Source organism: Salmo salar, chromosome 09, assembly GCF_965601325.2.
Source record: "Salmo salar chromosome 09, fSalSal1, whole genome shotgun sequence".
Lineage (NCBI taxonomy): Eukaryota > Metazoa > Chordata > Actinopteri > Salmoniformes > Salmonidae > Salmo > Salmo salar.
In genome coordinates this window covers 114,217,222-114,235,399 of record NC_138299.1, presented here as the reverse complement: position 1 = coordinate 114,235,399, position 18,178 = coordinate 114,217,222, and the positions used below count along the sequence as shown (strand labels likewise).

Genomic DNA, 18,178 nt, shown 5'->3' with positions numbered 1-18,178 from the left:
AAACATGGCGAGTTCTCGTGACCGTGCATCTCCAGTCTCACTGTCCCCAGGCTGACCACTTACAAACTCTGCTCCTATACTTTGCCCAGAGACAGCAGACACCCCATTCCATTTTCTGGCGGCTGTAGAGAGCCAATGGAAGCCTTAGAAAGTGTCACGCTACAGCACAGATGCTGTAATTTCGATAGAGATATAACAGAAGGACAACAAATTGTCAGACAGGGCACTTCCTGCATGGAATCTTCTCAGGTTTTGGCCTGCCATATGAGTTCTGTTATACTCACAGACACCATTCAAACAGTTTTAGAAACGGTAGAGTGTTTTCTATCCGAATCTATTAATTATTAGAATATTCTAGTTTCTGGGCAGGAGTAGTAACCAGATTAAATCGGGTTCGTTTTTTATCCGGCCGTGAAAATACTGCCCCCTATCCCAAAGAAGTTAAGCCCACTTCCCACTGTTGATTGACTGCTTAACTGCCATGAAACTTTCAGAATTTCCTAGTTATAGGACACATTCTAAGACTGATTATGCCACACAGCTCACTCCAACTCACTAAAATATCCCACTATAACAATCCCACACAAACTAAATACTTTTCAATAGCTACCCTACTAACCACCGCTAACCAATATGACTATATGACTACCTGACTAAGCCTATATCTACAACAGTCACAATTACTACTGCAGTGTACTGCTACTTTTACTACTATTAGGCCTACTTCTACCACAATCAATACAACTACTAATACTACTACTAAACTCAACAAAAAGACAAACATCCTCTCACTGTCAACTGCGTTTATTTTCAGCAAACTTAACTTCTTGGGGCTATGTGGGACGCTAGCGTGCCACCCGTGGTGCACCCTATCAACAGCAGGTGCATTTCAAGAGCGGCAAATTTGAAACCAAATAAATGTCAAAATTCAAATTTTTCAAACATACAACTATCTTACACCCTTTGAAAGATAAACATCTCCTTAATCTAACCACGTTGTCCGATTTCAAAAAGGTTTTACGGCGAAAGCATAAAGTTAGATTATGTTAGGAGAGTACATTGACAATAGCTGTGTGTAATGTTTTGTCAATTCAAAGACAGGGTCACCAAAACCATAAAACCAGCTAAAATGATGCACTAACCTTTTACAATCTCCATCAGATGACACTCCTAGGACATTATGTTAGACAATGCATGCATTTTTAGTTCTATCAAGTTCATATTTATATCCAAAAACAGCGTTTTACTATGGCATTGATGTTGAGGAAATCGTTTCCCTCCAATAACCGGCAGTCAAGTCAGCACCACAAATTAAATAATTAAAATGAGAAAACATTGGTAAAATATTATATTGTCATTTAAAGAATTATAGATTTACATCTCTTGAACGCAATCAACTTGCCAGATTTAAAAATAACCTTACTGGGAAATCACACTTTGCAATAATCTGAGCACTGCGCCCAGAAAAATATGCTTTGCTATACAGACAAACGGCCATGTTGGAGAGATCTAAAATCGAAAATACTATGTAAATAATCCATTACCTTTGATTCTCTTCATCGGATGTCACTTCCAGGAATCCCAGGTCCATAACGAATGTAGTTTTGTTCAAAAAAGCTCATCATTTATATCCAAAAAGCTCCGTGTTGTTAGCACATGATCTAAGCCAGCCGGACTTCTCGTCATGAACGAGGGGAAAAAATATATTTACGTTCGTTCAAACATGTCAAACGTTGTATAGCATAAATCATTAGTGCCTTTTTTAACCAGAACATGAATAATATTCAAGGTGGACGAATGCATTCTCTTTTATAACGTATTGGAACGAGGGTACCCAACATGAACTCGCGCGCCAGAGTCTAATCGGCCATCACCGTTCCATGGCTCTTGTTCGGTCAGATCTCACAGTAAAAGACTCAAAACACTTTGTAAAGGCTGGTGACATCTAGTGGAAGCAATAGGAAGTGCCAAAACATTAATCAACCCCTGTGTGTTTCAATGGCATAGGCTTAAAGGTAATTCAACACATCAGGTATCCACTTCCTGTCAGAAAATGTCTCAGGGTTTTGCCTGCCAAATGAGTTCTGTTATACTCACAGACACCATTCAAACAGTTTTAGAAATTTTAGGGTGTTTTCTATCCATATATAATAAGTATATGCATATTCTAGTTACTGGGTAGGATTAGTAACCAGATTAAATCGGGTACGTTTTTTTATCCAGCCGTGAAAATACTGCCCCCTAGCCCCAACAGGTTAACATTTGTAAATATTTGTATGAACATAACAAGATTCAAGAACTGAGACATAAACTGAACAAGTTCCAAAAACATGTTACTAATATAAATGGAATAATGTGTCCCTGAACAAAGGGGGGGTCAAAATCAAAAGTAACAGTCAGTATCTGGTGTGGCCACCAGCTGCGTTAAGTACTGCAATGCATCTCCTCCTCGTGGACTGCACCAGATTTGCGAGTTCTTGCTGTGAGATGTTACCCCACTCTTCCATCAAGGCAAGTTCCTGGACATTTCTGGGGGGAATGGCCCTAGCCCTCACCCTCTGATCCAACAGGTCCCAGACGTGCTCAATGGGATTGAGATCCGGGCTCTTCGCTGGCCATGGCAGAACACTGACATTCCTGCCTTGCATGAAATCACGCACAGAACGAACAGTATGGCTGGTGGCATTGTCATGCTGAATGGTCATGTCAGGATGAGCCTGCAGGAAGGGTACCACATGAGAGAGGAGGATGTCTTCCCTGTAATGCACAGCGTTGAGATTTCCTGTCATGACAATAAGCTCAGTTCGTTGATCCTGTGACACACCGCCCCAGACCATGACGGACCTTCCACCTCCAAATCGATCCAGCTCCAGAGTACAGGCCTCGGTGTAACGCTCATTCCTTCGACGATAAACGCGAATCCGACCATTACCCCTGGTGAGACAAAACCGCGGCTCGTCAGTGAAGAGCACTTTTTGCCAGTCCTGTCTGGTCCAGCGACGGTGGGTTTGTGCCCATTGGAGACGCTGTTGCCGGTGATGACTGGTGAGGACCGGCCTTACAACAGGCCTACAAGCCCTCAGTCCAGCCTCTCTCAGCCTATTGTGGACAATCTGAGCACTGATGGAAGGATTGTGCGTTCCTGGTGTAACTCGGGCAGTTGTTGTTGCCATCCTGTACCTGTCCCGCAGGTGTGATGTTCGGATGTACCGATCCTGTGCAGGTGTTGTTACACGTGGTCTGCCACTGCGAGTACGATCAGGTGTCTGTCCTGTCTCCCTGTAGCGCTGTTTTAGGCGTCTCACATTATGGACATTGCAATTTATTGCCCTGGCCACATCTGCAGTCCTCATGCCTCCTTGCAGCATGCCTAAGGCACGTTCACGTAGATGAGCAGGGACCCTGGGCATCTTTCTTTTGGTGTTGTTCAGAGTTAGTATTAAGGACTCTTTAATGTCCTAAGTTTTCATAACTGTGACCTTAATTGCCTACCGTCTGTAAGCTGTTAGTCTTAACGACCGTTCCACAGGTGCATGTTCATTAATTGTTTATGGTTCATTGGACAAGCATGGGAAACAGTGTTTAAACCCTTTACAATGAAGATCTGTGAAGCTATTTGGATTTTTACGAATTATCTTTGAAAGACAAGGTCCTGAAAAGGGACGTTTCTTTTTTTTGCTGAGTTTACTAATACTACTGGGCTACAGTCACTATTCCCACTACTACTACAGTCACTACTTCTAGCCTCTAACAATTCAAACTTCTAAACCTCTTCCACCAACATCAAAAATACTTTTGGTCAGCTGAATTAAGCCACAGAATTTTTCTTGAAAACATACCCTTTCTACATTATAAGTATTGGGGCCATAGTTTTTCCTGATCAAGTCAGGCTTTTCCTGGTGTTAGGTTCTTATTTTTCAGAGTAAATGACTCACGGACACTAGAGAAGCTTTAACCAAGTTTAATTATTCTCAAAGATTCTGTACAGCTGTAATCAGACAGCAAAACATTTCTCTCCATTGGTTATATACATCCTACTTTAGACACTCCTTCTCTCCAATCCTTAGTTTGTTCCCACAAGAAAGAAGGTAACCAGATACTAATCTTGATTACTCCCTTAAGGGGAACTGACCTCACCTCCTGATCCACAGAAATCTATCTGTCTTCCCTATATCAACACAGTGCTCTGCTCCTGTCCCCCAACACATTCCACAGCTATCTGTCCTTCTACAGAGAACCCTTAACTTTCTCCTTTGATTCTATGCTTCTTTCTCTATCATTTATTTAATATCTCAATGTTCAAAATGTCGAACCCACCAGTCCCTCCTCTTGAACTATAGCATCCTAATGTCCAATTCATATAAACTTGGAAATTACTAATAAATGTATAAACAAAGATAATTGAACATGAATAAAAAAAACTAACAAATGATTATAAAACATGACTTAAACAAACAAACAAATGAACAAACAATGAACAAACAGTCACCGCGAGGTGTACAAATTCAGAGACTTATGGCCTCCATACTATGATCACACAACAAAATGCCATTCCAGCTGAATCTGCCATCTTGTTCAATGGCAGATGGAGGAGCGTTGTTTTCTCCACTTCCCCTTTCTGCTTCCTGAGAGAGTGATAGCACAAGACTTGGAAAGCAACAAAAATACATAAATCATAACAGTATTAACAATGTGATGAGCTATGCATATTTATATATGCAAGAAAACCAAAGTCTGAAACCATGACAATTCCCACTCTCTCTTCACCTGACTCTATGCCTCCAGGATAATTTCCTGCTAGGTTCCACAAAAATGAAAGCTCTAAAAAGCTTCCTCATGCTTTCACCCAGTCTTCCCCTTTAGGCCCCAGGTTCCGAGAGGTGTTACCAAGTCATGTCATTTTCACTTTGTTCCCCATTTTCTCCATTTCACCTGATAGGCACGACACCTGATATGCAAGTGCGTATCCCTAATCCACGTTCCATCCTCTTGAGGTAACTCAGCACTGTATCTGCTTTCACATCAATGCCTTTAACATTTTGTTAACAGTACAATTACCCCTCTATCCTCTATCATATGATGCATTAACCCATAAAGCAGCTAAACCCCAAACCAACTATGATGTTTATAGTAGTTCCCAGACCCAACCCATCTGTATGTCTTACAGTGGAATCTAGTCTCTCTCTTGCTCCGCTTCCTGTGTCATGGTGTCTTCACTCACCCATTATGCAGTTGGACCTCACTTCACGTGAAAACTATGCACCCCCCCACGGAGAGACATGACGATCTTAACCATTGCAGGTATTGTACGAAGTAGTGTCTCTCAAACCAATGCTGTTCCAACACCCCGCCTGGTGTCTCTTGATGTACACTCAATCTCCAGAATTCATCCCATGGCCTTGGTTATATCTCTGCTTCCACCTGAGGGTATGCACACTGCAACACATGGGTTGTTTCCTGACAACATCATTTGTGATATTTTAATTACCGCATCAGTTACCAGTAACCAATCCATGTGACATAAGTCATCATAAACTGATATCCCAACAATGCTACAAAAGTAACCATTGCTACTTCCAACATGGCCCATGACTATAGTCTCACAATACCCCTCATTTGCGCAGTAGTCCAATTCCATGCTATCAATATAGCATTCTACGCTTCTACTACTGCTCCTTCTGTTACTGTACCTACAGCGACTGCTGTGAGACTAGTTATTGCTCGGAATTTGTCTCCTGCTCTCCTATTGTCTTCGTGTTTTATTGATAAGTCTAGGACTCAACTTTCAGATACCCCCTAACTGTGACCCAGTTTATCCCGTGGTCTGGGTATGTGTAACGTTCAATTAAATCCCCATATTGTGTACAGTTAGCACATGTAACTTTTGCCTGTCACATTTCATGGCCCTTGATAATGTCCCGATTTTTAATATCCGAGTAGATACTTCCATTTCTCCCACGTTGTAACGACGGTCGTCAGGAATGGACCAAGGGGCAGCGGTTGAGTGCTCATAATTAACTTTTTAATGAAAACACTTATACAACAACAAAAAAAAACGATGGACGACGAATACAGACTTGAAGGCGAACAACAGCAATTCAAGTGACAACCTCCCACCAATTACAAACACACCCTAATATATAGGACTCTCAATCAAAGGCAACTAGACAACACCTGCCTTCAACTGAGAGTCCACACCCCAATTAACTAAACATAGAAAACAGACTAACTAGAAAGAACATAGACTAACAGAGCAGTGACCAAAAAACCCCGGAATACATAAATCCACTACCCTCTACATAATACACACACCCTGAACCACATAAACCAAATACCCTCTGCCACGTCCTGACCAGCGTACACTAACAAAATAACCCTCATACTGGTGAGAACGTGACATTACCCCCCCCAAAGGTGCAGACCCCGGATGCACCTCACACACAAAAATAACAACAACAAATAACCCCCAAAACACTAATAAATCCCCAAAAGTACATGGGAGGGAAGGGAGGGTGGCCACCGTCACCGACGGTGCTCCTGCAACACCCCCCCCCCCCCCCCCCTAACCCCAATACTCCCCCCTCAGGAGGTGGCTCAGGAGCCGGACGCAGACCCCACTCCACCCCTGGCTCCCTCCCCTCATAAACTGTCTCTACAGTGATGTCCCTCTCTGTCGACCCCGGACTGTAGGGTGACTCTAGGAGCTCTGGACTGTAGGGTGACTCTAGGAGCTCTGGACTGTAGTGTGACTCTAGGAGCTCTGGACTGTAGGACGACTCTAGGAGCTCTGGACAGTAGGAAGACTCTAGGAGCTCTGGACTGTAGACAGACTCACTCGGCTCTGAACAGTGGGCCGTCTCACCTGGTTCCGAACAGTGGGCCGTCTCTCTCCGGGGCACTGTCGCCGGAAGCTCTGGACGAGGCACTGTTGCCGGAAGTTCTGGACGAGGCACTGTTGCCGGAAGTTCTGGACGAGGCACTGTTGCCGGAAGTTCTGGACGAGGCACTGTTGCCTGAAGGCCTGGTGCGTGGGGCTGGCTTAGGACGTGCCAGACTAAGGACACGCACCACATGGCTAGAACGAGGAACTTGGACAGGATGTGCTAGACTGGGCTGACGCACTGAAGCCTGGTGCGTGGTGCTGGTAATGGAGGTACCATACTGGAGACACGCACCTTAGGGCTAGTGCGTGGAGCGGGAACAGGACGTACTGGACTGGGCTGACGCACTGGAAGCCTGGTGCGTGGTGCTGGTACTGGATATGCCAGCCTGGAAACACACACCTTAGGGCTAGTGCGTGGAGCGGGAACAGGACGGGTTGGACTGGGCTGACGCACTGGAAGCCTGGTGCGTGGTGCTGGTACTGGATATGCCAGCCTGGAAACACACACCTTAGGGCTAGTGCGTGGAGCGGGAACAGGACGTACTGGACTGGGCTGACGCACTGGAAGCCTGGTGCGTGGTGCTGGTACTGGATATGTCAGCCTGGAAACACACACCTTAGGGCTAGTGCGTGGAGCGGGAACAGGACGGGTTGGACTGGGCTGACGCACTGGAAGCCTGGTGCGTGGTGCTGGTACTGGATATGCCAGCCTGGAAACACACACCTTAGGGCTAGTGCGTGGAGCGGGAACAGGACGTACTGGACTGGGCTGACGCACTGGAAGCCTGGTGCGTGGTGCTGGTACTGGATATGTCAGCCTGGAAACACACACCTTAGGGCTAGTGCGTGGAGCGGGAACAGGACGGGTTGGACTGGGCTGACGCACTGGAAGCCTGGTGCGTGGTGCTGGTACTGGATATGCCAGCCTGGAAACGCACACCTTAGGGCTAGTGCGTGGAGCGGGAACAGGACGTACTGGACTGGGCTGACGCACTGGAAGCCTGGTGCGTGGTGCTGGTACTGGATATGTCAGCCTGGAAACACACACCTTAGGGCTAGTGCGTGGAGCGGGAACAGGACGTACTGGACTGGGCTGACGCACTGGAAGCCTAGTGCGTGGTGCTGGTACTGGATATGCCAGCCTGGAAACACACACCTTAGGGCTAGTGCGTGGAGCAGGAACAGGACGTACGGGACTGGGCTGACCGACTGGAAGCCTGGTGCGTGGTGCTGGTACTGGATATGCCAGCCTGGAAACACACACCTTAGGGCTGGTGCGTGGAGCGGGAACAGGAAGTACTGGACTGGTGTGACGCACTTGAAGCCTGGTGCGTGGTGCTCGTACTGGATATGCCAGCCTGGAAACACACACCTTAGGGCTAGTGCGTGGAGCGGGAACAGGACGTACTGGACTGGGCTGACGCACTGGAAGCCTAGTGCGTGGTGCTGGTACTGGATATGCCAGCTTTGAGACACACACCTTAGGGCTAGTGCGTGGAGCGGGAACAGGATATATTGAACCGTGAAGGCGCACTGGCGGTCTCGAGCGCAGTACTGGCTCCACCCTTCCTGGCTGGATGCCCGCTTTCCCCTGACAAATGCGGGACGCAGGTACTGCGCACACCGCCCTTGAATACTAGGCCTCAACGCCGTGCACCTCACTCCAACGCATGGGACCTGACTAATACTAGGCTGCCCCCAATAAGCACGGGGATTTGGCTTGCGGCTCAATCCTGGCCCTGCCAAACTACCCGTGTGCCCCCCCAAAAAAAATTATTGGGGCTGCCTCTCCGGTTTAATAGCCAGTCGTGTTCCCCTGTAGCGTTCCCGGTCTTCGCTCCATTTTTTCCATGGGCCCTCTCTCCGGCCATAATCTGTTCCATGTCCATTTCTCCCGTTGGTCCAACTCAAATTCCCTTTGCTCCACTAAGTCCCCCTGTTGCTCCTTCCTTCGCTGCTTGGTCCGGATTTGGTGGGAGATTCTGTAACGACGGTCGTCAGGAATGGACCAAGGCGCAGCGGGTTGAGTGCTCATAATTAACTTTTTAATGAAAACACTTATACAAACAAAACAAAACGATGGACGACGAATACAGACTTGAAGGCGAACAACAGCAATTCAAGTGACAACCTCCCACCAATTACAATCACAAACACACCCTAATATATAGGACTCTCAATCAAAGGCAACTAGACAACACCTGCCTTCAATTGAGAGTCCACACCCCAATTAACTAAACATAGAAAACAGACTAACTAGAAAGAACATAGACTAACAAAGCAGTGACCAAAAAACCCCAGAATACATAAATCCACTACCCTCTACATAATACACACACCCCGAACCACATAAACCAAATACCCTCTGCCACGTCCTGACCAGCCTACACTAACAAACTAACCCTCATATTGGTCAGAACGTGACACACGTACACGAGTCTCTCACCTGAGCTTGTTCTCTCTCCACGCTCACTCCACACGCACTCTCAGCACTCCGGCCCTGTTTTATGGCTCGGACTCAGATAGGAGTGGTAAAAGTCACTGTCTCTCATTGCACACCTTTGTCGCTCTTTCTTCAGCCGGTTAGGGAGGGTTTTGAGGTTGACACACACTGTCTATGGTCAAATTATTTCTACCATGCATTGAAACACGATCTGACGTCACCTTCCATGATAACCTAAAAAAAAAAACACAGATCATAATAACAGTTAAGTTCATTACATTTCTGTTTCAGGAAACCAGACAAACATTGACTATATGACGAATTATGACATTAACCTTTTCTTTATACAGTGAGGGGAAAAAAGTATTTGATCCCCTGCTTATTTTGTACGTTTGCCCACTAACAAAGAAATGATCAGTCTATAATTTTAATGGTAGGTTTATTTGAACAGTGAGAGACAGAATAAAAACAAAAAAATCCAGAGAAATACATGTCAAAAATGTTATAAATTGATTTGCATTTTAATGAGGGAAATAAGTATTTGACCCCCTCTCAATCAGAAAGGTTTCTGGCTCCCAGGTGTTTTTTATACAGGTAACGAGCTGAGATTAGGAGCACACTCTTAAAGGGAATGCTCCTAATCTCAGCTTGTTACCTGTATAAAAGACACCGGTCCACAGAAGCAATCAATCAATCAGATTCCAAACTCTCCACCATGGCCAAGACCAAAGAGCGCTCCAAGGATGTCAGGGACAAGATTGTAGACCTACACAAGGCTGGAATGGGCTACAAGACCATTGCCAAGCAGCTTGGTGAGAAGGTGACAACAGTTATTCGCAAATGGAAGAAACACAAAAGAACTGTCAATCTCCCTCGGCCTGGGGCTCCATGCAAGATCTCAACTTGTGGAGTTGCAATGATCATGAGAACGGTGAGGAATCAGCCCAGAACTACACGGGAGGATCTTGTCAATGATCTCAAGGCAGCTGGGACCATAGTCACCAAGAAAACAATTGGTAACACACTACGCCATGAAGGACTGAAATCCTGCAGCGCCCGCAAGGTCCCCCTGCTCAAGAAAGCACATATACAGGCCCATCTGAAGTTTGCCAATGAACATCTGAATGATTCAGAGGACAACTGGGTGAAAGTGTTGTGGTCAGATGAGACCAAAATGGAGCTCTTTGGCATCAACTCAACTCGCCATGTTTGGAGGAGGAATGCTGCCTATGACCCCAAGAACACCATCCCCACTGTCAAACATGGAGGTGTAAACATTATGCTTTGGGGGTGTTTTTCTGCTAAGGGGACAGGACAACTTCACCGCATCAAAGGGACGATGGACGGGGCCATGTACCGTCAAATCTTGGGTGAGAACCTCCTTTCCTCAGCCAGGGCATTGAAAATGGGTCATGGATGGGTATTCCAGCATGACAATGACCCAAAACACACGGCCAAGGCAATAAAGGAGTGGCTCAAGAAGGAGCACATTAAGGTCCTGGGGTGGCCTAGCCAGTCTCCAGACCTTAATCCCATAGAAAATCTGTAGAGGGAGCTGAAGGTTCGAGTTGCCAAACGTCAGCCTCGAAACCTTAATGACTTGGAGAAGATCTGCAAAGACGAGTGGGACAAAATCCCTCCTGAGATGTGTGCAAACCTGGTGGCCAACTACAAGAAACGTCTGACCTCTGTGATTGCCAACTAGGGTTTTGCCACCAAGTACTAAGTCATGTTTTGCAGAGGGGTCAAATACTTATTTCCCTCATTAACTTCTATGGGCTAGGTGGGACATTAGCGTCCTGTGGGACACAGCCAGTGAACTATCAGGGCGGAAAATTCAAAAACAACAAAATGTCATAATTCAACTTTCTCAAACATACAACTATTTTACACCATTTTAAAGATAAACTTCTCGTTAATCTAAACACATTGTCCGATTTCAAAAAGGCTTTACATCGAAAGTAAAACATTAGATTATGTTAGGAGAGGACATAGACAACACACAGCCATTTTCCAAGCAAAGACATGTGTCAATAAAACCCAAAACACAGCTAAATGAAGCACTAACCTTTGATGATCTTCATCAGATGACACTCCTAGGACATTATGTTACACAATACATGTATGTTTTGTTCGATAAAGTTCATATTTATATCCAAAAACAGCATTTTACATTGGCGCGTGATGTTCAGAAAATGTATTCCCACCAAAACATCTGGTGAATGTGCACATCAATTTACAAAAATACTCATCGTAAACATTGATAAAATATATAACAATTATTTTAAGAATTATAGATAGACTACCCCTGGATGCAACCGCTGTGTCAGATTTTAAAATAGCTTTACGGAAAAAGCACATTTTTCAATATTCTGAGTACATAGCTCAGGCATCACGGCGAGCTATTCAGACACCCGCCAAGTTCGGAGCAACCTAAACTCAGAATTAGTATTAGAAATATTCTCTTACCTTTGCTGATCTTCGTCAGAATGTACTCCCAGGACTGCTCCTTCCACAAGAAATGTTGTTTTTGTTCGAAATAATCCATATTTATGTACAAATGCCTCCGTTTTGTTCATGCGTACAGATCACACAAAGGCATAACGCACGAGTGCGGAACGAGAGACGAAAAGTAAAAAATGTTCCATTACCGTACTTAGAAGCATGTCAAACGCTGTTTAAAATCAATCTTTATGGTATTTTTAAGGTAAAATTGCGCTAATATTCCAACCGGACAATAGCATATTCATTCAAGAAGAAAAAGAAGGAGGGGCACGCTCGCGGGACCGAGAATATCCAATCCCTTTGTTGCCAGGCAGTCCACTCAGAAACTGAGCTCCTATTATCTGCCCAGTGACAGGAAAATGCTCAAACCACTTTCTGAAGGCTTTAGACAGCCAATGGAAGCCTTAGGAAGTGCAACGTCCCCCACAGACACTGTAGCTTCGATAGAGAATCAAAAGAACTACAATTCTCAGACTTTCCACTTCCTGCTTGGAAATTTCTCAGGTTTTTGCCTGCCATATGAGTTCTGTTATACTCACAGACACCATTCAAACAGTTTTAGAAACTTTAGGGTATTTTCTATCCAAATCTACTAATAATATGCATATTCTATGCATTGTACCCGTTTAAATTGGGTACGTTTTTCATCCGGCCGTGAAAATACTGCCCCCTAGCCCAGACAGGTTAAAATGCAAATCAATTTATAACAATTTTCTGCATTTTTCTGGATTTTTTGGTTGTTATTCTGTCTCTCACTGTTCAAATAAACCTACCATTAAAATTATAGACTGATAATTTCTTTGTCAGTGGGCAAACGTTCAAAATCATCAGGGGATCAAATACTTTTTTCCCTCACTGTACCATCTCTAAGACATGGTGTCAAAAAGCATAACATAATGTTACTGCTAAAAAAAAAAACATTTTATAAATTAGTCAATACTCCCTTATTCTACTGGCGACCTCTAGGAAGAGTTACCAGATCATGAAGATAGCAATACATCTATCACAGTCCATTTGAAGTTACTGTCATCACTTATTAACATATATTTTCCTTTCTATATGCAGCCTGAACACAGTACCACTGTATAGTTACCCCAATAACCAGGACCTCAGGGAACTTGTAATTTACCCCTTTCAAACACGTGATTAAAATAAACATGTTAAATCAAAAATAAACAATTTACAATTACAACTCTTTATAACTCCCTCCAGAAATAATAATCATCTCCTAAAGTAATGGTACAATTTGGATAGAGAATGGTGTTTCCCATGAATTTTATAATGAAACCCCCAATCTATTTAATTCCTAATGAAGATGATCATTCTTCATTAGGAATTTTTAATATTCAGGGCTTTCGTCACCATTAAAATGTTTCCTCTTCCTTTCTTTCCCTGTCCTTCGGAAACCATTTAAATACCTTTTTCAAAACATTTCATCCTCCTGCATACCCATTTTAACTGAATTGAAAAGACTCCTTCCAAAAATCCCACAACACGGCGATAGTATCTCTCCACCGAGTCTAACGATTCACTGGTCTCCTTTTCCGCATGATTCTCCATAACCATCATACCATATAAAACAAATTAAAGTTAATTTTAGGTTTGGTACCCCAATGCTAATTCCGTGTGACCCCTCTACCCTTTTGTCCATTCTAGAATCCCATTCCAGAATAAAACGACATCAAATGTAAATGTATTTAAAAATAAAACCACATAAAATGTCTATGGCTATAAACAAACCCTAAGGCCCTCTGAATTTGCAATAAGTGTTCGGTCATATAATTCAAATGTGTTACCTTTAGAATCCATTCCCGTGGCACTTCGGATAGAATCTTCAACCCAAAATAAGTTTTCCTGTGGCAAATTTAGCCAATGTCTCATCGTAAGGAATCCGCAATATATACATGTGGATTTATAACACTTTCTCTCACCAAGGCAGCCGCTTAGCCATTTCAGCTGCTTTACGATTACCTATGGCGATTTTATCTGTACGACTTGTATGAGCTTCACATTTCACCACTGCTAATTTACTGGTTAACTGATATTATTCTAATAATACATATACTTCCAGACCATTTTTATTGGTGTTCCTGTTGCTGCTAACATGCCCCGTGGTGACCACAATGTACCGAAATCATGAATTACTCCAAATGCTTACCACACACAGCGTACCCCTTTACTCTATTCCCTTCTATGTTCATGTAACTAGAGCCATCTGTATACAATATTTTTCCCGATTCCAATGCTGTCTCTTGCAAATCATGCCTAGGTTTTGGAGTAATCTGATCTGGGTCACATGCATGGGGAGGGTGAATCACATACAACGGCATTAACAAAGCAGGATTCAAAGCACCAATCTTATGAAATTGTAGATTTTCCCTATTTTAACGTTAACTCCCAGTTTGTCCATCTTGCACTAGTAACATGTTGTGCTTTGTCATACGTGCTTTATGACCCTGTTCCGGCAAATTGTCTACCAATGTGGTGCGTTCGCGCATGTGAGTTTCTTTGTCTTTTTGACGCTAATAACAAATCCTCTACATATTGTACCAACACAGAACCTACATTTGCCACCCTTTTAATGATTGTTTCAATGCAAAATGATATCACGTGGGACTATTTGTAAATCCCATTGGTACTCTACTAAAAGTTAGGTAAAACATGATCTAATACATCTTCCATCACATAGAAACCGTAATCTCTATGAACCACTTATCGATCGAACAGAACTATACACAGCTATGTGAAAGTTCCATTCTTGCTAACCTCAAAACGAGTAGTTGTTGCTCTTTTGAAAAAGATGCAAACTTTTGTATAGCTGCATTTCCTGCTAATATACTAGGTTCCAGTATCACCTTACACTCATTCTTCCAATGCCCGATAGTCCCACATCTAAAACAGGGAGCCATCTCCTTACGTTTTGATGTTTTTTTCGCTACGTTTCTTAGTTTTATCCTGGCCATTGAAACCATAGTTAGTGATTTTCTCTATGGCTCTACTAACCCTTCGCACGTCTGCGAGGTGAGCGAAGTCATATTCCACTCTCAAAACATCGTCTCAAATTAAATCTACTACTCCGCAATTACCGTTTTGATCACAGGGTTCAACCCCGTCATTAAAGCAGAAGCGCAAATTTGATCAATACACTCCCGTTCCCTGGCCTTCTGTAGTAAAGTACTGGTGTTACGCTTTCTGGGTTTATCGTTATGCATTTTCTATTGATAGAATGCTGACATCAAAACACTGGTATATTGAGCTTTTGATTCTGGTTTCATGTCCTTGTGCCAGTTCATAATTGCCTCCCTGAATTCTTTATTTGATTTGAATTCTCTGTCAGCAGGAAAATGTTGTCCAATTTTTTCGAATTTGCTAAATTTTTTCCATATTCCAGGCGAATTGGTAGAATGCTCGTGCGCTTCTTTTAGTGCCTCCATGGCTTTATTAAATTCCGCTATCTCTTTATTACAGAGAGAAATGGGTTCGTTTGTTGCCCTATCAATAGTTATTATTCCTAAACACTCCTGTCGGTGTTCAGGGTATTTTATATTTCTTCAATCCCGTCTCTAATACACACCTTCTATTAACTATTTTCTTAGATAGCACTACACACTTCCCCGGATAATAATTAATTGGTCACGGGCACTTAATACTTTGTATTAGAACCAATACCATAGCGTCTGCAAATTTAGTACTGGAGAATACGGACTGAACTTTGTCCTTTTCCAATACTTCCTCCAATATCACTATTATTGATAACCCACATCATTTCTCACCGCGCCCTCTCATCATAGGGCATAAACCAACCTCTCTCCATATTGATACTGCTACTACACGTAAATCAAACAGTGTTCGAATATCCTATCTTTTCTTTTCGTTTTAAAACTCACTACCTTCTAGAACTCTCGTCTTAAAACTCACTGCAACGGGGACTTTGGTCCTTTTTACAGATCTCGCAGGGGAATACCCACACTAGGGTCCTATCCTATATGGAACCTGCCCTTCACGTATATTAGCCTGGCTCTCGCAGAGAAAAATCTCCACTTGGAACCTATCCTTAAAGGAACCTACCCTTCACGTATATTAGCCTGGCTCTCGCAGAGAAAAACCTCCACTTGGGACCTATCCTTAAAGGAACCTACCCTTCACCTATATTAGCCTGGCTCTCGCAGAGAAAAACCTCCACTTAGGACCTATCATTAAAAGGAACCTACCCTTCACTTATGTTAGCCTGGCTCGTATATTTTTATCTGGATCTCGCAGAGGAAAAACCTCCACTCGGGACCTATCCTTATGGAACCTACCCTACACCATATTTAGCCTAGCGCTATGGACTCACGGACACTAGAGAAGCTTTAACCAAGTTTAATTCTTCCCAAAGGTTCTGTACAGCTGTAATCAGACAGCAAAACATTTCTTTCCATTGGTTATATTCATCCTACTTAAGACACTCCTTCTCTCCAATCCTTAGTTTATGCCCACGAGAAAGAAGGTAACCAGATACTAACCCTGATTACTCCCTTAAGGGGAACTGACCTCACCCCTTACCTCCTGATCCACAGATATCCATCTGTCTTCCTATATCAACACGGTGCTCTGCTCCCGTCCCCCAACACATTCCAACACATTCCACAGCTATCTGTCCTTCTACAGAGAACCCTTAACTTTCTCCTTTGATTCTATGCTTCTTTCTTTATAATTTATTTAATATCTCAATGTTCAAATGTTGAACCCAACACTGGTTAAAACTTCTGTCCTCGTATAGTGTACTGTAAGCTATCCGTATCATGTAAGTATTGATGTGAAGTGTTTGTATGTGAATGGCCCTATGACTTCCTCTCTTCCAGGGAATCCCAGGAAATGAAGGACCAATGGGGCCATCAGGAACCCCAGGATGCAATGGGACGAAGGTACAGTCTTGCTTTTGGATATTAAGTACTTATAGAAGCTCACACACACACACACACACACACACACACACACACACACACACACACACACACACACACACACACACACACACACACACACACACACACACACACACACACACAGAGAGACCTATGTACATATCTGATGCCCTATCATTGTGTGTGTTTCAGGGGGACAGTGGATACCCAGGGTTACCTGGGGTGCCGGGACCTGTTGGATTACCAGTAAGTGCTGTCAATATCCTGTCAAGTGTCACTAAGCACCTTACTGTTCCTGTCTGTCTGTCATCAATCACAGCCATCAATCATGTGATCTTAATCATTAGCCTATTATATGGGAATTGATAAATAAGGTTTCTAAGAGTGAACAAAATAAAAGTTAATGAATTAACATTTAAATATAGAAAATATATTATACTTCTTACAAGTGTTGTGTATGAACAAATGACTGTTGAAAATGGAAATTATGTGTTTAATTTATTTTTTAAACAAGATCCCCGTGTTCAGTCCTATGAAAATGTCATAGGCTATGGTGTAACCACAAAGCACCACAAAGCACCACAAATGTATATATATATATATGTAGCTGTCCATCACCTTTGCTGCAAGTTATCACCCTTCCAGGTTTTGCCCCCACAGTGGTAGATACAATTGTGTCAGGTCTTGTTTAGCTTTTACAGTAAACTTGTGATGCGCAGCTCACACTTGTCTTTTTTATTGAAGGGTGTTCATGGATTGCCAGGATTTAAGGTACATCCAAATATATCTACTGACCCTGTAAACGATTTGTGTGTTTTGTTGTGGACCCTAAGATTAAAGTATTGTCCTTACAGGGAGACTCTTACTACTTCCCACCCGCTGCTGAGGTTGATGGACATCTTGGACCACAAGGGAGAGATGGTGTGAAGGTAAGGAGACCTCCCACCCTGCCTACACCTGGGTTGTGTTCATTGCGCACCAAACGGAAGAAAGCTGACTAGCACAGGGAGGGATTACCTGGACTAAATCAACATTTTTGTGTGTATACGTTTTGCGTACTGTATTGATCGCAACCCATTACTCACATGTCTCTGAGTTTATGCTTCTATTCCAATAGGAAAAGGATGGACTTGCCTAGTACCTATCATTACTATGGCCAGGAGTTTCTTTCCTGACCACAGCCCCTATAGTTGTAACTTGGACCAAGAGTTTTCACATGGTCAGGGAAAACTCCTGGGGCCCTATATTACAGTTATACTTTCATGTGTATCGTGGCATGTGAGGTTGAGTAGTTAGTGCCACAGACACTGTTACATGTGTACTAGGCTACTAGAGAAAGCATGGGTTGGAATCCGACCCACTGCACTTTTGACTCATAATCTCTCCTACCTTTGCTGTCTCCTCAATAACATTGTCCTATCTCATTAAATAAATACAAAA

General features: G+C 43.3%; 1 protein-coding gene across 1 annotated transcript in view; it reads left to right on the top strand.

Annotated features, from left to right (window-relative positions):
* col4a3 (collagen, type IV, alpha 3) overlaps positions 1-18,178 on the top strand; it is a 148,924-nt gene that overhangs the window by 55,555 nt on the left and 75,191 nt on the right. The window contains exons 6-9 of the mRNA XM_014213415.3: positions 16,676-16,738; positions 16,931-16,984; positions 17,483-17,509; positions 17,593-17,667. Of these exons, the coding sequence (XP_014068890.2) occupies positions 16,676-16,738; positions 16,931-16,984; positions 17,483-17,509; positions 17,593-17,667 (219 nt within the window). The remainder of the gene's footprint in view (positions 1-16,675; positions 16,739-16,930; positions 16,985-17,482; positions 17,510-17,592; positions 17,668-18,178) is intronic.